The sequence below is a fragment of the Schistocerca nitens genome, chromosome 2 (assembly GCF_023898315.1).
Source record: "Schistocerca nitens isolate TAMUIC-IGC-003100 chromosome 2, iqSchNite1.1, whole genome shotgun sequence".
NCBI classification, from domain to species: domain Eukaryota; kingdom Metazoa; phylum Arthropoda; class Insecta; order Orthoptera; family Acrididae; genus Schistocerca; species Schistocerca nitens.
Window position 1 is genome coordinate 30,734,895 of NC_064615.1, and position 22,991 is coordinate 30,757,885.

At 43.0% G+C, this 22,991-nt stretch overlaps 1 protein-coding gene across 1 annotated transcript in view; it reads right to left on the reverse strand.

Annotated features, from left to right (window-relative positions):
* The window catches only part of LOC126234230 (leukocyte elastase inhibitor-like), a 76,121-nt gene that overhangs the window by 25,835 nt on the left and 27,295 nt on the right, over positions 1-22,991 (reverse strand). The window contains exon 4 of the mRNA XM_049942918.1: positions 20,911-21,191. Coding sequence (XP_049798875.1) covers positions 20,911-21,191 — 281 coding nt within the window. The remainder of the gene's footprint in view (positions 1-20,910; positions 21,192-22,991) is intronic.

The following is a 22,991-nucleotide window of genomic DNA, read 5'->3' on the forward strand; positions in this document are numbered from 1 at the left end:
TATTTAACTTCCATATAAGCTGCATTCCCAATAAATACTTGTCGTGAAGATTTCCTAACACAAAAATTTGTTTTAGATGCTAACTCATTTGTATTTTTCTCGAAACTTTTTGTAGCAGTTGCCAATTCCCGTTTTATGACGTCTCTAATTCGACCATCGTCAGTCATATTTCAGCCCAAGTAGCAAAACTCATCTCCCGCGTTTACTGTCTGGTACCCTAAACTATATCTTCAGCATCGCCTGACTTAATTAAACTAGTACTCGTGTTTTACTTTTTTGATATTTAGCTTATAATCTCTTTTCAAGAAACCAGGCATTATTTTGATCCACGTAGTCCTTATTTGTTTGTGACACAATTACAATGTCACTAGCAAACATTAAAGTTATAATTTATTCTCTTTCATTCCTTTTCCTAATTTCTCCATAGTTTCCTGAACTGCTTGCTGACCGTAGAAAATGAATAACGTGGACAATAGGCTACACTTCTGTGTCACTGCCTTCTCAATTACTGTCTCTCTTTCACATCTTCACTCCCCGCATGTTAATCGCTCTACCTTCAGAATTTCAAAGCGTATATCTCTCAACACTGTTAAAAGGTTCTTCTCTCAGTCGAGAAATACTATAAACCTAACTTTGCACCTTTTTTCAGTTTGTCTTCCAGGTACGTCGTTGAGGCCACATTGCTCCACGTGTTCCTATGTTCAATAAGTAATGCATCACTCGTTTTCTGAAAGCAAGTAGGTTTTATGGAAGATTCCAATACGCCATACTACAAAACCCTATTTTTCATGACAACCTGCATTCAGTATGACGGCCTTTCGCCACCTTATTGGGAGAGCCTGTATGCCCGCATGATACCACTCTACTGATCGAAGTCGTAGCCAAGGTCGTGGTTCGTCGATAACCTCCCCATCAGTCACGTACTGCTTCCCGTGGAGTGTATCATTCATCAGATGGAAGTCGGAAGGTGCGAGATCCGGACTGTACGGTAGATGAGGAAGTATGGTCCAGTGAAGTTTTGTGAGGCCTTGTGTTGTCATGCACAAGGAGAAGTTCGTTTACGTGTTTGTGGCGACGAATTCGCTGAAGTGACCACTTCAGTTTCCTGAGGGTAGCACATGTACACTTCAGAGTTGATCGTTGCACCATGAGGGATGACATCAAAGAGAGCAACCCTTTCAGAGTCCCAGAAGGGCTACAGGGCGTCCATAGGCAACTTCTGAGAGGCCTCTGTGGAGGTCGCTTTCTCGCACACAGTCTGCTGAGAACGCAGGTCGTGACTGGTGGGAAAGATCGGTGGGCTTGCGTAGCACTTGGCGGTTCGGGGTTGCTGTTGCGCTTTGGACGACGTAGCTGGTGGTATAGCGGGTAGAGGGACCTTTCCCACTGTCCTCTGCGCCAGAGTTCTACTCTACGGGACCGCAGGCCGCATGTTTACGTCTCTCCGTTAATACCAGGTAATAAATGGAAATGTCGTGTGGCTAGGGCCTCCCATCGGGTAGACCGTTCGCCTGGTGCAGGTCTTTCGATTTGACACCACTTCGGCGACCTGCGCGTCGCTGGGGATGAAATGATGATGATTAGGACAACACAACACCCAGTCCCTGAGCGGAGAAAATTTCCGACCCAGCCGGGAATCGAACCCGGGCCCTTGGGATTGACAGTCTGTCACGCTGACCACTCAGCTACCGGGGCGGGCAATACCCGGTGAGAAGCGTTGAAGTGGTTGCCTACATTTAGCTGTTCTAATACCAATTATGACACGTCATACCAGCCGAGTGACTCGCAATGTGCGCTGACTTGGATAATTCTTGTAAACTGGGCTGAGCTCTAAGAAAATCCGATACCCGATAATTATCATGTTGTTGTTGTTGTGGTCTTCAGTCCTGAGACTGGTTTGATGCAGCTCTCCATGCTACTCTATCCTGTGCAAGCTTCTTCATCTCCCAGTAACTAGTGCAACCTACATCCTTCTGTATCTGCTTAGTGTATTCATCTCTTGGTCTCCCTCTACGATTTTTACCCTCCACGCTGCCCTCCAATGCTAAATTTGTGATCCCTTGATGCCTCAAAATATGTTCTACCAACCGATCCCTTCTTCTAGTCAAGTTATGCCACAAACTTCTCTTCTCCCCAATCCTATTCAATACCTCCTCATTAGATACGTGATCTACCCACCTTATCTTCAGCATTCTTCTGTAGCAAAAAAATGGCTCTGAGCACTATGGGACTTAACATCTATGGTCATCAGTCCCCTAGAACTTAGAACTACTTAAACCTAACTAACCTAAGGACATCACACAACACCCAGCCATCACGAGGCAGAGAAAATCCCTGACCCCGCCGGGAATCGAACCCGGGAACCCGGGCGTGGGAAGCGAGAACGCTACCGCACGACCACGAGATGCGGGCTCTTCTGTAGCACCACATTTCGAAAGCTTCTATTCTCTTCTTGTCCATACTAGTTATCGTCCATGTTTCACTTCCATACATGGCTACACTCCATACAAATACTTTCAGAAACGACTTCCGGACACTTAAATCTATACTCGATGTTAACAAATTTCTCTTCTTCAGAAACGATTTCCTTGCCATTGCCAATCTACATTTTATATCCTCTCTACTTCGACCATCATCAGTTAATTTACTCCCTAAATAGCAAAACTCCTTTACTACTTTAAGTGTCTCATTTCCTAATCTAATTCCCTCAGCATCACCCGATTTAATATTACATTCCATTATCCTCGTTTTGCTTTTGTTGATGTTCATCTTATATCCTCTTTTCAAGACACTGTCCATTCCGTTCAACTGCTCTTCCAAGTCCTTTGCTGTCTCTGACAGAATTACAATGTCATCGGCGAACCTCAAAGTTTTTACTTCTTCTCCATGAATTTTAATACCTACTCCGAATTTTTCTTTTGTTTCCTTTACTGCTTGCTCAATATACAGATTGAATAACATCGGGGAGAGGCTAAAAGCCTGTCTCACTCCTTTCCCAACCACTGCTTCCCTTTTGATGCCCCTCGACTCTTATAACTGCCATCTGGTTTCTGTACAAATTGTAAATAGCCTTTCGCTCCCTGTATTTTACCCCTGCCACCTTCAGAATGTGAAAGAGAGTATTCCAGTCAACATTGTCAAAAGCTTTCTCTAAGTCTACAAATGCTAGAAACGTAGGTTTGCCTTTTCTTAATCTTTCTTCTAAGATAAGTCGTAAGGTTAGTATTGCCTCACGTGTTCCAACATTTCTACGGAATCCAAACTGATCTTCCCCGAGGTCCGCTTCTACCAGTTCTTCCATTCGTCTGTAAAGAATTCGCGTTAGTATTTTGCAGCTGTGACTTATTAAACTGATAGTTCGGTAATTTTCACATCTGTCAACACCTGCTTTCTTTGGGATTGAATTTAAATCATTGATTTGTTTGACAAAGTTGAGGCACCATGGTAAAGCTTCCTTCTAATCAGATGCTTGCTGTTTATGGCGTTGGTTCTTTGGTGAGAGAAGTGGATAGGGACATACGACCTGACATTCAGCTCAAAAATGGTTCAAATGGCTCTGAGCACTATGGGACTTAACATCCGAGGTCATCAATTCCTTAGAATTTGCCGGCCGGAGTTGCCGAGCGGTTCTAGGCGCTTCAGTCTGGAAAACTCCTGGTATCAGCTGATATTACAGAGAGATACAATAAGTTAAAATAATTTTGCTGCATTTGCAAGAAATAGAAACTTTTAAAATTTTGAACATGGCTGGAGCAGCAGCCGCAGAATCAATTCTTCTTGTGGAAATAGTTGCACATGGAAGATTTTAATAAAACTCCCAATTTAGAACTCATTGGCTTTTTACTTTCTTTTACAAGAAGCAGAAAATATTTCGTTGGAAAACCTGCACTAGCGGACTTAAATAAACGATTCCATTGATATCTTAGGGAGCACAGGCTATGCTAACTCCATAAGGAGGACCCGTAGAAAACTCAGGTGGTCATTAAAAGTCGCCGCCAAAACTGTTCGCAATGGCAAAATTTACTGAATGTAAGCCGGCATATGTGGCCGAGTGGTTCTAGGCGCTTCAGTTTGGAACCGCGCGACCGCTACGGTCGCAGGTTCGAATCCTACCTCGGGCATGGATGTGTGTGATGTCCTTAGGTTAGTTAGGTTTAAGTAGTTCTAAGTTCTATGGGACTGATGACCTCAGATGTTAAGTCCCATAGCGCTCATATCTGCGTGTTTCATTTTCATGCAACTGCTTTTCTTTTCCCCGGTTTCTTTTAGCCATATCTGGTTTACGACTTTGCGTTTCTGTTAATAGCGTCTTTTAGACGTGTCTTTCATTACACCTGCTTCATTTGCTGTATTTTTAAATGTTATTTTCTTATCAAATTTAATCTTGTGTTTTATATGATACTTTCTGATGAGCATCGTCTCTTTCTGTTCTAGGCTGCTTTCATTATTTCATGTTTCGACGCTATACATTACTGCTTCGTATACTCAATTTGACACCCGTTATTGATTTTCCTACTCGGGTGGTAAAGGACAGCAGCTCACTGATAGATAACTTCTTTATAGACCAAGATAAGTTTAACCAGATAAATGCTCAGCCTGTTGAGAATGGTCTTTCTGATCATGGTGCACAGCTAGTTACAATATATGACATAGCTCCATTCAGCAATACTAAACAGTCCTCCAAAGTAGTACGTCCAGTCAACGATTTAACAATTGCAAATTTCAGGGAAAGCTTACAGCAGTTAGACTGGGATGAGGTGTACCGTGAACCTGATGCCAATTTAAAATATAATTTATTTCATGACATTTTTGTAAATGCATTTGAAAACTGCTTCCCCAAGAAAATAGTTAAATATACTCGTAAGAAACCTTGTAACAAACCATGGCTTACTAAGGGTATAAAAATATCTTGTAACCGGAAAAGGGAAATGTATCTGACAGCAAGAAAGAGTAGTGACCCAGAAACTATCAAAAATTATAAAAACTACTGTGTTATATTAAGAAAAGTTATTAAAAAATCCAGGAGTATGTGTAGCATGTCTGAAATCAGCAACTCTGATAATAAAATTAAAACAATTTGGAATATTATTAAAAGAGAAACAGGTCAACCAAGAGCAGAGGAAGACAGTATTACCATCAAATTGAATCAAAACTTTACGAACAAAAAGTCAGAAGTTGAAAATATTTTTAATAATCATTTTCTAAATGTTGTGGATATATTAGGATCCAGGTGTTCATTAGAAGATGCTAGGCTGTTAATGGAAGAGGCCATACCTATGCAATTTGATACAATTGAAATCTCACCCACTTCTCCCTCTGAAATTAGGAAAATAATAAACTTGCTTAAAAGCAAAAACTCACATGGAATTGATGGCATTTCCAGCAAAATACCAAAAGCTTGTTCTCAACAGATAAGTAAGATTCTCAGCCACCTGTGTAATAGCTCTCTGGAACAGGGCATTTTCCCTGATAAACTGAAATATGCTATTGTTATACCTTTGCATAGAAAGGGTGATAGATCTGATGTCAACAATTACCGTCCAATCTCCCTTCTAACAGGTTTATCCAAAATTTTTGAGAAAGTAATGTATTCAAGAGTAGCTTCACATATCTGTAAAAATGAAGTACTAACAAAATGTCAGTTTGGTTTCCAGAAAGGTTTTTCAACAGAAAATGCCATATATGCTTTCACCAGTCAAATTTTGAATGATCTGAATAACCGAACACCACCCATTGGGATTTTTTGTGATCTCTCAAAGGCTTTTGATTGTGTAAATCATGAAATTCTGCTAGACAAGCTCAAGTATTGTGGCATCAGTGGGACAGTGCACAAATGGTTTAATTCGTACCTGACTGGAAGAGTGCAGAAAGTTGAAATAAGTAGTTCTCGTAACATGCAGAGATCAGCACATTCCTCAAACTGGGGAACTATCAAGAATGGGGTTCCACAAGGGTCAGTCTTGGGTCCTTTGTTGTTCTTATTATATATTAATGACTTGCCATTCTATATTCATGAAGAGGCAAAGTTAGTTCTCTTTGCTGATGATACAAGTATAGTAATCACACCTGACAAACAAGAATTAACTGATGAAATTGTCAATACTGTCTTTCAGAAAATTACTAAGTGGTTCCTTGTAAACGGACTCTCACTGAATTTTGATAAGACACAGTACATACAGTTCCGTACAGTGAATGGTATGACGCCATTAATAAATATAGACCTTAATCAGAAGCATATAGCTAAGGTAGAATATTGCAAATTTTTAGGTGTGTCCATTGATGAGAGATTAAATTGGAAGAAACACATTGATGATCTGCTGAAACGTTTGAGTTCAGCTACTTATGCAATAAGGGTCATTGCAAATTTTGGTGATAAACATCTTAGTAAATTAGCTTACTACGCCTATTTTCACTCATTGCTTTCATATGGCATCATACTTTGGGGTAATTCATCACTGAGGAATAAAGTATTTATTGCACAAAAGCGTGTAATCAGAATAATAGCTGGAGTCCACCCAAGATCATCCTGCAGACATTTATTTAAGGATCTAGGGATATTCACAGTAGCTTCTCAGTATATATACTCTCTTATGAAATTTGTTATTAACAACCAAACCCAATTCAAAAGTAACAGCAGTGTGCATAACTACAATACTAGGAGAAAGGATGATCTTCACTATTCAAGATTAAATCTAACTTTGGCACAGAAAGGGGTGAATTATACTGGCACTAAAGTCTTTGGTCACTTACCAAATAGTATCAAAAGTCTGACAGATAACCAACAAGTATTTAAGAAGAAATTAAAAGAATTTCTGAATGACAACTCCTTCTACTCCATAGAGGAATTTTTAGATATAAATTAAGAAAAAAAACAAAAAAATATTTAAAAAAATAAAAATAAAAAAAATAAAAAAATAAAAATAAAAATAAAGAAAAACAAAAAAACACAATAAAATAAAGTTGTTATATTAACTTAAGAATGTTGTTAAATTAACCTAATTATGTCATGTATTGGAAAATTCGACTCGTTCCACATCATTACGAAATATCGTATTCGTGATCCATGGAACTAGTATTAATCTAATCTAATCTAATCTCAGTACTCTGCACGAAACTCGGGAACTTCAGATTAAAATAGTGACTCTGGCTGCATAAAAATTATTTTAATTCTATTATGCCCAGTCAGTATTGGGCCACAGGCCGCTGAAGCAGAGAAGCCAATGTTGAAATTTAAGCCAAAACAAATGAAGTTGTGGTCAATTTCCGTTGTATTCCTTTGCAGTGTTTCACTTGTTTTCCTTGTGCTCTCCATGCTCGTTTGTTGTTTCAAATTATTCACACTTCGTCTTAGTTTCCTACGTTTACGAATTTTATTACGTTATAGTTTACATTTCATAGCCAATAAATTATGGTCTTACTTCACACCTACTCCTTAAAACCTTCAGAAGTTTAAAACCTGGTTTACAACCATTTCACTGAAGAACCAAAGAAACTGGTACAGCTGGTACACCGGCTGGATCGCGACATGAGATCGAATCTAACGTACGTTAGTGGCAATCATCGTAGTTCAGAAGCCGCTTGTTGCCATAGCTGTGATGCAAGTACAGTAAACTTAGGTCTCTACCGGAGCTCCACGGAACTGACAGGTTTATCCGAGGGGGTTGTGCGTTGATTGGTCGGCGTGATCCTCCACTGCCATCACAGGGCTTTCAGCCGGTGCCGCTGGTGTTGGGACTGGAGGCACTTGTGCTGGCTGTCTAGCCGACTAAGTAACTGAGTCTGTGTATACTCAACAGAGCGCGCGCACAGATGAATCATTAAGCCTTTACAGATGACCCAGCAATCGAGTACGTGCTCAACCTGTGGGGCGGCGAGTTTGTTAGAAAAATATGATTGCAGTACAAATGTTTATATGTTGAATCAGTTTCTGGCTATTAGAATGTTGTTACTGCTGTCTTTCGCCGTTCTCAACACTGGCTCTCTATTTACTTTTTAGGCCCCCAGAAAGTGATTTAACAAAACGTGAAGCCTGTAATTAGAGTTCCTAGTGCCCACTTTATCTGAGAATCCCATTATAGCTGCAGCTTATAGCTCTGAGGAATTAGGAGATTGTCCGGGATTTCTAATCAAAAACGATTTTCCAAAATAGTTGAGTATATTCTCAAAGTCACAAATAAAAAACACAAGTATCCCTACAACCTAACTAACAGAGCAGTTCAGAGTCTAATGCGCTGATGCAACTATAAATGTCCGAATTAAATGTTAAAAAGAATGCTCGCCATAATTTGATGAGAGTATTTCATCAAACGCCACGCTAAATTATTGGTAGAATGTCTGTCCCGCGACGGCACGTGAAAATACGACAATACGCAAACTGAAGCTAGATAATGAAAATCATCCCAGAATTAACACTTCACTTGAAATGATTTCATGGTTACGCGCATCTCGAGTAACTGAATACGGCATCCGAGGCTGTTAGAAGCAGTGATACCGACGCGACGCGGCTCCCGACACAGATGACGTGTTATTCAGCGTCTGGAGAGAACTGGGGCCTTCCTTCCTCGCGCAGCGTTCTTATATATAAAGCCGCGGTACGGACGGCTAAGGGAACGCCTGATCAAATCGGCTCTCCCGACTAGCCGCTGGGCTAGTAACGCACCACTTCAAGTTACATAATAAATTATAGCTTCTTTTGCTGATGGCCGAATAAGCTCTTAATTTAACTGTGCATTTAGCACGCAGGTAAGTATTGATAATAAAATTTTGACGTGGCTAACTTAAATATTTTGGGCGAGAGAATTAATTTAATTGCACTGCACGCAGCAGATGAGCTCTGAACTGTCCCTTTTGAGATCCGCTATCGCTATAATTTTATAGGTATTCCAAAGAAACTTTTCACATCTTCATAGTCATAGCGGACCTCCAACCTATTTAAATCTAAACATCCTAACCTTATTAATTAACCTACTTAATCTATCTTGCTTCCTTCAGTTTTGAGACGAAAACCACAAAATCATGAATTTCCACTAAAATCTTAATTTGTGAAATCCAAAGTACTGTTTTTATTAAATCATTATGAAAGATGAATCTAAATATAAATTTTGAAGTCTCTAGCTCCTTTCTGTTGCGCCAATGATTTTCTCAGAAAAACGTCCAAATCTCGGAAATGGCTGAAGTTATCGAACTGATATTTAACACATATTAATTTAGTATTACTTCTGACATGCCAGAAAAGTTTTAGGTCATTTTCTTGATTTTTAAGGTATTGCGCAACATTTATTACGTCAGAGCTAGTTACAACAGACTGGCTGGCACACAATGGAAACTGATGTGAATTTACTATAGCGTGAGTAGGCTGCTTCCCTACAAACCGCATTGCCACTACATGAGCATACCAGTAGCATAGCATTACATCTACAGCTACATCTACATAAATACTCCGCAAGCCACCGCACGGTGCCTGGTGGTAACTTGTATCGCTACTTGCCATTTCCCCTCCTGTTCCACTCGCAAATAGAGCAATGGAAAAACAGCTGTCTGTATGGCTCTGTATGAGCCCTAATTCCTCGTAGCTTATCTTCGTGGTCCTTTCGCGCGATGTATGTCGGCGACAGTTGAATCTTTCGGCAGTCAGCTTCAGATGCCGGTTCTCTAAATTTTCTCAATAATGTTTCTCGAAAAGACCGTCGCGCTCCCTCCAGGTATTCCCACTTGACTTCCCGAAACATCTCCGTTACACTTACACGTTGTTCGAACCTACCGGTAGCCCACCTCCGAATTGCTTCGATGTCCTTCTTTAGTCCGACCTGGTACGGATCCCATAGACTCAAGCAGTATTCAAGAATAGGTCGCTCCAGCGTCCTATATGCTGTCTCCTTTACAGGCGAACCACTCTTTCCAAAAATTGTCCCAATAAAACGAAGTCGACTATTTGCCTCCCCTACCACTGTTTTTACTTGCTCGTTCCGCCTTGTATCGCTTTGCACTGGTACGCCCAGATATTTAAACTGCTTGGCTGTGTCAAACAGGACACTAGTGATACTGTATCCGAACATTTTAGGTTTGATCTCCCTACTCATCCGCAGTAACATACATTTTTCCACATTTACGACTAGGTGCCATCATCAAACCAACGGGAAATTTGTCTAAGTCGTCTTGTATCTTCCTACGGTCACTCAATTTCGGCACCTTACCGTACATCATGGCATCATCAGCAAACCACCGCAGATTGCTGCCCACCATCTCCGCCCAATCATTCATGTATATAGAGGACAACAGCGGTCCTATCACACTTCCCTGGGGCAGTCCTGACGATGTTCTTGTCTCTGGTGAACACTCGCCATCGCGAACAACATACTGGATTCTATTATTAAGACGTCTTTGAGCCGTGTGCGGCTCTGGCTCTTGCCGTTCATAACTTGGCGTCTTGTAATAGCGGTAGTGGCGTCTCGTTCCCTTCTTGTGTTAATGGCACCACTGAGTTTGCTAGTATTGTTCGTCCACGAGTGGCAGCAGCAGCGATTATCAATAGCCAGTACTGTGGTACTATCTTTGGTGCGACCGCTTGCATTTCTGAGTCGTCGTGTGTGTCAGGCAGTTCGGCTTCGGACGGAGCAGCGAGGAGGTCCGCAGCGCGAGGGCAGGCCGGGACCACTGGCAGCTTGCAGGCACTGTGGGATCGAGGAGCTGTAGCCGACGACCGAACCCAGGACGTTTCAAGTTGAGTGAACCTTATCCAGTAGCGAAACCTCCACTATTTGAGATTTCGCTGTTGTTTGAGTGTTGCTTCTCCCAGGGTCGGCGAGACCAACTGCAACAAGTGGAGTCTGTCAGGTTGGCAGAAGCTATTAGCTGCCTTCTGCTGCTTCATATTAGTTTGAATTTGGTGTTGTTATAGGTGAGGTGCAACCAGCGGTATCTTACTGCCTAGTGGCCGCTATTTTGCAGCAGTGTACTTTGCCTCGTCTTGCCGATGCTGTCCAGCATGGCGTGTAATTTGACAGCTTCCTTGATTGGGGTGTGGATAATTGTTTGTCTTGTCTACCTTGGTTACAGTGGTTCCTTCTACCTTTTGGTGTTTTAAACACCTGATTCTGGAGACGAAGTGCTGTCTGTCACTTCACCCTCGCCTGAATTATTCCATCGTTGTACTGGTTATCTGGCGTTAGGTGGATTTGTTAAGAGGGTTGATCGGCGTTTAAGCCGTCTCTAGTTTGAATTGCCCTCCTGACGTGAACATTACTCTAGGCTGCCAGTCTCACCGCTTGCACAGCTGCAGTGAACTTCCTCAGGTCGATCCGTGGAGTACTGTCTGTGGATCACTCCGTATTACTTCGTCAAATTGTTACAATAGTTTAAAATTTCCCTTAATGTTTTAAGGTGTAATTGGCTTCCTCACTTGTAATTCAGGCCTTCAGCTGTTAATTGTTTGTAACATTGCTTGTGGCCTTCAGCCGACAAATAATTTTGAAATCTTTCTTAGTAAGGCCTTCAGCCGTCAGTGTACTAAATTCCTTTAAAATGATTGTTGAAAATTATTTCCGCAAATAAACTGTATGTGTTTACTGTAGCCAACAGTAGCTGATTAAGGTCCCATCCACAATCGTTGCCTTATCCTGCCTCTCTCTGACAACCAGGTCTCAGTCTTCGAACCACTCACATATCTGTGAAGTTATTCCAAATGCTCTTACCTTAGTTAACAGCCTACAAAGCAGCACCGTGTCAAATGCTTTCCGGAAAGCTAGAAATATGGAATCTGTTTGTTCCTTTTCATCCATGGTTACCAGTAAATGAGTGAGGGATTTGGCAGAGTGGTAAATAGGAGCAATCCTATTTGGCCGTGCCCAAACACCGTGTGTAAAATTGCTATATTTGTTGCTGTTTCGCGGCTAACTGTTCAACAGGGCTCCAAGCAGTGGTGTAACGTATGTGGCCACGGAAGACGACGTCAGAATTGTGGTCTAGAAGAAGATCTTGACTGAAAGGGACTGGAGACGTGTTTTACGGCTTGTGAATCAAAATCGCATCAAAAGCCGACAGGAATTGCTGCAGGCAGTGAATGAAGTACCATCGCAACTCATTAGCGACACAGCATTGCGGTGGGGACTGCATCCAATGAACATTTGCTGTTGGTCACCTTGCAAGGCGCCATGGTTCGCACAGGCTCACCAAGGCGACAGAAATGAAGTTCATCGGGCAGGGAGAATATGTGACTGGTTTTCTGAACAAACTCCCACCCTATTATATCTCGATTGGCCTGCAACATCACCTGACTTTAACTCATAGAAAATCTGTGGGATATGTTGGAACAGAGTGCAAAACGCCGACATCAGAATCCCTGCAATTTGGTGGAACTGCACGATCAAATTTTGAGCGAGTACCTTAACCTCGCTGCGACGCACCTCCACAATCATGTGGGCTTACTTCCTACTGAATCCAGGTAGTTATTAAGTCCAATGGCAGAATTTTACGATGTTAAATGATGCTTGTAACGATTTCTCCGATTTACCCAGTCAGATTTTGAAGCTACGAAGAGGTCATCCTTGCTATTATCACGCACCATCTGCAGATCTGCATCTGTAGCGCCGTATACTATACTTTCTGTTGAATATAATGTGTACACGTTTGTTTGCGGAAATTCATTTTTGCTAAAGAGAACAGACTTTAAAACATCAGATGAGAAATGGCGAAATATTACTACAAGAGCTGATGTAAAGACGCCTTGAAACACGATAGCTCCTTTCTGCCAGTGTGTTATCACTGCACGTCGACCATGTTAGTCCGATAAATCGAGTCATTTGACCCCCCCCCCACACACACACACACCACCACCACCACCACCACCACCACCACCACCTCACTTCCACGGCTTGCATCAACGGTGGCGGGCTAAATGACCGCCTGGTTCGAGCTGTACATTATCCACAGCGCTCCAAAGCGACCAGCGTGGTCTTTTAAGGGGGTGACTAACGTTCTGTCCGCTGTGCTTATGCCATCAACAGCAAACGGAACAGGATTAAACAGACGTTCTGCAACTGGAAAACAAAGCGAGCGCTATTAGCTGTTTTGACTGCACTGTAAGATTCTGCCCCATGTAGGTCCATCGCCTCTGTGATTAATCGACCACTTGCATGAAATGGAGTTGTATCTTCAGAGACAGCAGCAACACGTCCAAGCTTTCAAGATCGCGTTGTAAGAATTCGGATCGGGATGTTGACTAGTGGTAAGCTATGTGGCCCTGTTTTTCCTGACACAATTAATCGTTGCCCTCCACAATAATGAATAAGGAACTCGTTACTACGAAATTAAAAAAGAATCGCATTTAACACAGTTTAATACGTTAAAGTGCATGGTAACTCACTCTGACATATATTGACAATGCATTGGCAAGACTGGTTAAGGGAAACTGGGGTCTGATTTTAATAAAAGCACATAAGTATGAAACAATTATATTCGTGGTGTAGTACTGTGATTGGCAAAATGTTGATATTAAAAGAGATAGCGCTAGAGAAGGATGTTCGTTTGTAACTGTGGCCAGAGTTGAAAGGATATTGATCACAAGTTCTGCAAGCAAATCTTCAGAATAAAGATTGAAATTATAAAAACACAGTAAAAATATTTTGAACTCTCCCTACAGTTCATCTCACTGTCGCAGCTAGATCTCACCATATTAAACTGGCGATTTTGGACCAAAAACTTTCATCTACAGCCAAGTTCAAATTAGGCAGAAAAAGTTCTGAGTCCCCTACTCTTTAGCTAAGAGAGGCACCTGGTTGCAGAGACGTCTGGCTCGCAAGGTGCAGCAAAGAGACTGGCGGAGATGGACCCAGGTGGAGAAGTCTGGTCGAGAAGAGATGTTGTACTTGGTGCTTCCGAAAAGGAAGATCCGTGTTTTAGCATTTATCGGATTTCACATTCTTTGAATTGGCTGAACAATGGAAAATTGGAAATTTGTGGTATGTTCTCACGGTACCAATATTACATACTATGTAACCTAACGTAAACTAACTTACCCTAAGGACGACACACACACCCAGGCCCGAGGGAGGACTCGAACCTCCGACGGGGGGAGCCGCGCGGACCGTGACAAGATCCCCCAGACCGTGCGGCTACCCCGCGCTGAGCTGAACAATGGATATTGCGAGTGCTGACCAGTAAAAAGAGCCTTACAAGAAGCTGTTCCACTTGCCTGCCTCTTGTTTCAGTTAGTTAACCAGTAACACTCTCCAAAACACTTGGCGCTGAAAAACAGTGACCTGATCTACTTCTATATCTGACTACGGCCAGTGAGGTTGAAATCAGCACCACATTCGAGTCTCTCTCTTTAATTTCTATATTATTTACGTTTCCAGTCCTGGCTGTTGTTACATTGTGTTAAACATTCAGATGTTTGGAGTACCTGAGCTTGGCAGCATCCTAAACCTTTATAGTGTGCTAACTCCCGAGTTCTTACTCCATTTTCCGATGTTATCTATTGCAGTAGATGTATTTCAAAGAAGCCCTGCTTACTGTATAATAATCACAAAATAATTCTTCCAGACTTTGCCAAAAATGGCATAGCTCCACTTGCAACAGACTCTGTTGTTGGCCGTGCACAATGTGAAATTGTATTTGAACTGTGACTTCCGAAAAGCAGTGCCTAGGTGCGGCTCTTCAAAGCAAAGGCCGGTCTGAGCAAATGGCGCTGACCTCAACAGCCGCCAGGAGTTCTTCCAGAAATTCTCCAGGGCCAACCGTAATTGTCAGCTAACATGACCTGCTGCGCGCCCACGGGCTTGGAATCCAGGTCAATAAGCCTCTCATTTAGGCATACCAGGTCAATAAGCCTCTTATTTAGGTATACCTTGGAATTCAGTATGAAATATAATGTATGTTAACTAAGTCATGGCAGTCACTGGTACTGATACACATCTCATTTATTGGTGGGGTTGATTACTCCAGTGGATTGATCTTTCTAACTTTCGTTTTTGTTGGTTACAAAACAGATTTGGGAAGAAATAGTTGTGTAATAGTGTACCGTTCAGTGCAGGAAGTCACACTTTTCTCATGGTTGCCTCAGAAACTAGTGTAACTGTTTTTGAAGCTGAATTTTCTGGTGGATAAGCAGCCGTTTCAGTTATTTACATAGTGTTGGCTGGCTACAGCAGTCATAAAACCCATATGGTGACAGTGACAGCGTCGAAAGAGGCCTGATCAGTTGTCTTCGTTGCAAAGTCGCGCGGGGTACCCGTGCGGTCTCAGGCGCCTTGTTATGGTTCCCCCCCCCACAGCCCCCGGCGCTTCGGAGGTTGGAGTCCTCTCTCGGGCATGGGTGCGTGTGTTGTCCTAGTAGTGTGTAAGCCTAGGGAGCGACAACCTCAGCAATTTGGTCCCATAGGAACTTACCACAACTTTCCAAATTTCGCTGCAAATTCCGATGTCAAAATCCCGAGAGCAAGCAGTCCTATATGTAGTCCCTAATGCGAGTAATTACGGGTACATTAGTCCCCAATAAACAGATCACACCGCAAGAGCTAAGGCATTAGGACGCTTCATTAGGAAAGGTGTTAAGGATAGCTCACAGTTTGGAATTCACACAGATAGCAGAAGAGCGATATGTAGACGAATGGGAAGTGTCCACGTTGCAGGCAGTGTGATGTCGACATCCACTTAATAAGAGAACTCAGTGAAATCTAGTTATAGTTTTCCACAGATTAGATTAGATAAAAGCTGATAATGGTTCAAATGGCTCTGAGCACTATGCGACTTAACTTCTGAGGTCATCAGTCGCCTAGAACTTAGAACTAATTAAACCTAACTAACCTAAGGACATCACACACATCCATGCCCGAGGCAGGATTCGAACCTGCTACCGTAGCGGTCACCCGGTTCCAGACTGTAGCGCCTAGAACCGCACGGCCACTCCGGCCGGCGGCTGATAATAAAGTTATTAATATGTTAGAGGTCACAAGTTGATACAGGGGCATTATATTCATTGCAGAAATGGAATACATATATGTTGTTGGGATCAACTTTTTTTTTCTGACTCTCCTGTGCCAACATTTTCATCTCAGAGGAGCACCTGCAACCTACGTCCTCAGTTATCTGCCGAATATAGTCTACTCTCTGTCTTCCTGTATAGTTTTTGGCCTCTATAGCTCCCTCCATGGAAGTCATTCCCTCATGTCTTAACAGATGTCCTGCCATCCTGTGCCTTCTCCTTATCTGTGTTACCCACATATTCCTGTGCAGAGCCTCGTCATTCCTTACCTTATCAGTCCAACTAACTTTTAACATTCGCCTGTAGCACCACATCTCAAATGCTTCGATTCTCTTCTGTTCCAGTTTTCCCACAGTCAATGTTTCACTACCTTACAGTGTTGTGCTCCAGACGTACATTCTTAGAAATTTCTTCCTCAAATTATATTTGGTACTAGTAGACTTCTCTGGGTCAGGAATGACCTTTTTGCCTTTGCTTGTCTCCTTTTGATGTCCTCCTTGCTCCATCCGTCACTGGTTATTTTGCTGCCTATATAGTAGAATCCCTTAACTTAATTTACTTCGTGACCATCAAACCTGACGTTAAGTTTCTCGCTGTTCTTATTTCTGCTACTCCGCATTAGTTCCGTCTTTCTTCGATTTACTCTCAATCCATATTCTGCACTCATTAGACTGTTCATTGCATTCAGCAGTTCATGTAATTCTTCTTTCACTCGGGGTAGCAATTTCATAAGCGAATCGTAACATTGATATCCTTTCTCCTTGAGCTTTAATTCCACTCCTGGACCTTTCTTTTATGTCTATCATTGCTTCTTCGATGTACGATTGAACAATAGGGGCGAAAGATAACATCCCTGTCTTGAACCCTTTTTAAGCCTAGCACTTCGTAGTTGGATAGTCCACTCTAATTATTTCCTCTTCGCTCTTGTAAATATTGTCTATTATCCATCTCTCCCTAAAGCTTACCCCTATTTTTCTCAGAATTTCGAACAGCTTGCTCCATTTGACATTGTCGAACACTTTTTCCATGTCGACAAATCCTATGAACGTGTCTTGATTTTTCTGTAGTCTTACTTCCATTATCAACCACAACGACAGAATTGCCTCTCTGGTGCCTTTACCTTTTATAAAGCCAAACTGATCGTCATCTAACACATTCTCAATTTTCTTTTCCATTCTTATGTATATTATTCTTGTCAGCAACTTGGACGCGTGAGATGTTAAGCTGAGTGCTCTATAATTCTCGCTCTTGTCAGCTGTTGCAGTCTTCGTAACTGTGTGGATGATATTTTTGCGAAAGTCAGATGGTATGTAGCCAGACTTATAGATTCTACATACCAAAGTGAATAGTCGATTTGTTGCCCTTCCCCCAATGATTTAGAAATTCTGATGGAATGTTATCTATCCCTTCTGCTGTATTTGATCGTAGGTTCTCCAAAGCTTTCTTAGACTCTGATTATAACACTGGATCATTTGTTTCTTTTAAATCGACTCCTGTTTCTTCTTCAACCACATGAGACAAATCTTCTACCTCACGGAGGCCTCCAGTGCACTCTTTCCACCTATCCGCTCTCTCCTCTGCATTTAAAAGTGGAATTCCCGTTGCACTCTCAATGTTACCACCCCTGCTTTTAATTTCACCGAGGGATCTTTTGACTTTCCTATGTGCTGAGTCAGTCCTTCTGACAATCATTTTTTTTTCGATTTCTTCACATTTTTTCATGAAGCCATTTCGTCTTGGCGTCCTTGCCTATTTATTTCGTTGCTCAGCGACTTGTATTCTGTATTCCTGAATCTCCTTGAGCATTCTTGTACGTTCTTCTTTCATCGATGAGCTGAAGTGTTTCTTCTCTTACCTACGGTTTCTTCGCAGTGTATGCTGTGGATACACGTTATGTGTCTACTTTGTACCTATGTTTGCCGGCCGGTGTGGCCGTGCGGTTAAAGTCGCTTCAGTCTGGAACCGCGTGACCGCTACGGTCGCAGGTTCGAATCCCGCCTCGGGCATGGATGTGTGTGATGTCCTTAGGTTAGTTAGGTTTAAGTAGTTCTAAGTTCTAGGGGACTGATGACCACAGCAGTTAAGTCCCATAGTGCTCAGAGCCATTTGAACCATTTGTACCTATGTTTTCCTTTCCAACTTCTGTGATGGCCCTTTTCAGAGATGTCCATTCCTCCTCAACTGTACTATCTACTGAGCTGTTCCTTATTGCTGTATTTATAGCCTTTGAGAGCTTCGAGTGCATCTCGACATTCTTTAGTACTTCCGTATCCCACTTCTTTGCGTATTGATTCTTCCTGATTAATCTCTTAAAATTTCAGCCTACTCTTCATCCCTACTATATTGTGACCTGAGTCTATATATGCTCCTGGGTACGACTTCCAGTCCAGTATCTGATTCCGCAATCTCTGTCTGACCATGATGTAATGTAACTGAAATCTTCCCACATCACCCGGCCTTTTCCACGTATACCTCCTCCTCTTGGGAATCTCGAATAAAGTATTCGCTGTTACTAGCTGAAAGCTATTACAGAACTCAATCAGTCTTCCTCCTCTCTCATTCCCTGTCCCAAGCTCATATTGTCCTGTAACCTTTTCTTCTATTCCTTCCCTTGAAGCTGCATTCCCCCCTCCCATGAGCAATAGATTTTCATCTCCCTTTACGTACTGTGTTACTCTTTCAGTATCCTCATATACTTTCTCTGTCTCTTAAGAGATTTTGTGATTTCTGCCATTCTTTTCTTAGAATAAAATGAGCTGGAACCTACAAAAAATCCTAATTCTGGATCTCCTAAGGAATTGGCACTGACAGACCCAGAGATGTTCAACCAACACAATCATCACCAACATTGCACCAGATGTGGGAGGGCTCGCCAAGTCAGTCCCGACGGAAAATGCGTAGGTATCACACATGTGCCAATTCTGGGAAGGGGAGAATGTAGCATCAGAGCCTACAGATACGTATCTTGAGATGGGGATATGCTCGTGTTAGCCTCAGATATGGACTCAGCCCCACCGTTTAGCAAGTCAGATGCTAAAGCAGTCCCCGTGATCCTAGAGGACGCATAGCCGCCTAGAATAGCCTGCGGAATATTGGCAGAGACCTTACTAACATGTATTACGCAACTATGGTAACTGGCAGAACTTGGACTACAACAACTGCTATTGTCCTGATTTGGGGTATGATTACTTGATTTCCGTGATACACTACTGGCCATTAAAATTGCTACACCACGAAGATCACGTGCCACAGACGCGAAATTTAAACGACAGGAAGAAGATGCTGTGATATTCAAATGATTAGCTTCTCAGGGCATTCGCACAAGGTTGGCGCCGGTGGCGAAACCTACAACATGCTGACATGAGGAAAGTTTCGAACCGCTTTCTTATACACAAACAGCAATTGACCGGCGTTGCCTGGTGAAGCGTTGTTGTGATGCCTCGTGTAAGGAGGAGAAATGCGTACCATCACGTTTCCGACTTTGATAAAGGTCGGATTGTAGCCTATCGCGATTGCGGTTTATCGTATCGCGACATTGCTGCTCGCGTTGGTCGAGATCCAATGACTGTTAGAAGAATATGGAATCGGTGGGTTCAGGAGGGTAATACGGAACGCCGTGCTGGATCCCAAAGGAACTCGTATCACTAGCAGTCGAGATGACAAGCATCTTATCCGCATGACTGTAACGGATCGTGCAGCCACGTCTAGAACCCTGAGTCCACAGATAGGGACGTTTGCAAGACAACAACCATCTGCACGAACAGTTGGACGACGTTTGCAGCAGCACGGAATACCAGCACGGAGACCATGGCTATGGTTACCAAAGACGCTGCATCACAGACAGGAGCGCCTGCTATGGTGTACTCAACGACGAACCTGGGTGCACGAATGGCAAAACGTCATTTTTTCGGATGAATCCGGGTTCTGTTTACAGCATCATGATGGTCGCATCCGTGTTTGGCGACAGCGCGGTGAACGCACATTAGAAGCGTGTATTCGTCATCGCCATACTGGCGTATCACCCGGCATGATGGTATGGGGTGCCACTGGTTACACGTCTCGGTCACCTCTTGTTCGCATTGACGTCACTTTGAACAGTGGACGTTACATTTCAGATGTGTTACGACCCGTGGCTCTACCCTTCATTCGATCCCTGCGAAACACTACGTTCCAGCAGGATAATGCACGACCGCATGTTGTAGTTCCTGTACGTACCTTTCTGGATACAGAAAATGTTCGACTGCTGCTCTGGCCAGCACATTCTCCAGATCTCTCACCAACTGAAAACGTCTGGTCAATGGTGACTGAGCAACTGGCTCGTCACAATACGCCAGTCACGACTCTTGATGAACTGTGGTATCGTGTTGAGGCTGCATGGGCAGCTTTACCTGTACACGCCATCCAAGCTCTGTTTGACTCAATGCCCAGGCGTATCACGGCCGTTATTACGGCCAGAGGTGGTTGGTCTGGGTACTGATTTCTGAGGATCTATGCACCCAAATTGCGTGAAAATGTAATCACATGTCAGTTTTAGTATGATATATTTGTCGAATGAATACCCGTTTATCATCTGCATTTCTTCTTGGTGTAGCAATTTTAATGGCTAGTAGTTTAAATCCATTACTTTCTTCTAAAAAGAGGCACGGCAGGTCAGAGACGTACCTCCACGTACAATGGCTACAGTGAGCCAACCATTACCATGATCGAAAGTATCGTTAATGTCAATACTAAAATTAAGTCTGCAACCACAGAAAACACAAGGTCCGTCGACAAGTGCAGTAGCAGCAACACTCTTAACTGGTACGCGGTTCTTCTTGTCTCCAGCTGTTGTAGCGAACTCGATGGTTTTATAGACTGTCTGTTTAGAACGGCGACGAATTCTCCTGTGAAAGAACTTGATGCGACAGAGAATTATGCAAAGACGGACTTACTTGTCGTCGGCGACGAGCCCGGAGAGGTCGGCCTGGAGGGGGTCGAACAGTCTGCGGAGGCCGGCGGCCTGCAGCGGCTGCTTGAGGCTGTAGCTGGCCTCCAGCGAGAAGCGCGGCAGCATGTAGATGACGTCGTCGCGCTCCCTGGCGGACGCCAGCAGCTGCAGCAGCGACGACGGCGTCAGCGCCGCCCCCAGGCGACGCGCCCCCGCCTCGCCCTCGTCCTCCGGCAGCAGCACGAACATGGCGAACTCGCCGCCCTTGTAGGGCAGGCCCAGCACCTGCAAAGGGCCCGACGGTCGGCGTCAGGGGCAGCGCTCCACTCGCTGCCTCGAGCAGTTGACTTATCTCCGAATGTTGGCCATGTGTGGTGCAACGGATAACGTGACTCATTATGCGTCACAGGGGTCCGCTTTCGAATACTATGGAGGCTCATACACTTAACGTCAGACGTAGATATCCGTAAAAATTATAAAAATTGATGAACATATATGTCCTACATCTCCTTTTAAAATACTGGACCGAATTCTGCCGAACTTGGTACACACACCATTTACTGTCTGGAGAGAATTACTCTGGGGGTAACAACCACTCACCGTTTGAAAGGGCGTGTTCGGAAGTGAAAGAACAGTGTAGACCACGGGGCGAGAATACCCATACTTTAATGATCCAGTACTTAAGAACGAGATCTGTTAGAGGTTTGCAACAAACTTTAACTCATAACTGCGAACCTCTACCAAACTTTTTCTCGCTAACGACGAAAGGAAAAGAGTTGAACGCTTACTGCATTATCGCCGTTCCTGTTGTAAAACTGCCACATGAAGCATGACTTTTAATTTATTACTTCTGTACTACTGACAGTATTCGTGACACATTTTGCAGGCAGTATTCACATATACCACTGAATAAACCAGAAAAATCATGTCGCTGAACGACGCTTAGTTCAGAAAATATGACGGCATAAACACTGAAATGCGTGAAAAACTACTGCATGGCAGTTTCCTACTAACTCTATTCACAACACATTTCGCGGGCAGTAGGCACATATAAAACTGGATGTACCTGCAAATTTGTATCATTGTACGGCACATAGCTCAGGAGATCTACATCTACGTCTATGTGATTACTCTGCTATTCACAATTAAGTGCCTGGCAGAGGGTTCAATGAACCACCTTCAAGCTGCTTCTCTTCCGTTCCACTCTCGACCGGCACTCGGGAAAACGAACACTTAAATTTTTCTGTGCGAGCCCTGATTTCTCTTATTTTATCGTGATGATCATTTCTCCCTATGTAGGTGGGTGCCGACAGAATGTTTTCGCAATCGGAGGAGAAAACTGGTGATTGAAATTTCATGAGAGGATCCCGTCGCAATGAAAAACGCCTTTGTTTTAATGATTGCCACTCCAATTCACGTATCATATCTATGACACTATCTCCTCTATTTCGCGATAACACAAAACGAGCTGCCCATCTTTGTACTTTTTGGATGTCATCCGTCAGTCCCTCCTGATGCGGATCCCACACCACACAGCACTACTCGAGAATAGGGCGGACAAGCGTGATGTAAGCAGTCTCTTTAGTAGACCTGTTGCACCTTCTAAGTGTTCTGCCAATGAATCGTAGTCTTTCGTTTGCTCTACCCACAATATTATTTATGTGATCGTTCCAGTTTAGGTTATTTGAAATCGTAATCCCTAAGTATTTAGTTGAATTTGCAGCCTTCAGATTTGTTTGAGTTATAGCGTAATCGAAATTTAGCTGATTACTTTTAGTACTCATGTGAATAACTTCACACTTTTCCTTATTTAGGGTCAATTGCCACTTTTCGCACCATACAGATATCTTATCTAAATCATTTTGCAAGTCGTTTTGATCATCCGATGACCTTACAAGACGGTAAATGACAGCATCATCTGCAAACAATCTAAGACAGCTTCTCAAATTGTCTCCTATGTCATTAATATAGATCAGGAACAATAGAGGAGATACAATGTCATAAAGTCTGAGCTGCATGAAAATTAAACTACTGTGCAAAATTCGCTAGACATAGGCCTACAGATTACCTACGGTAAACATGTGT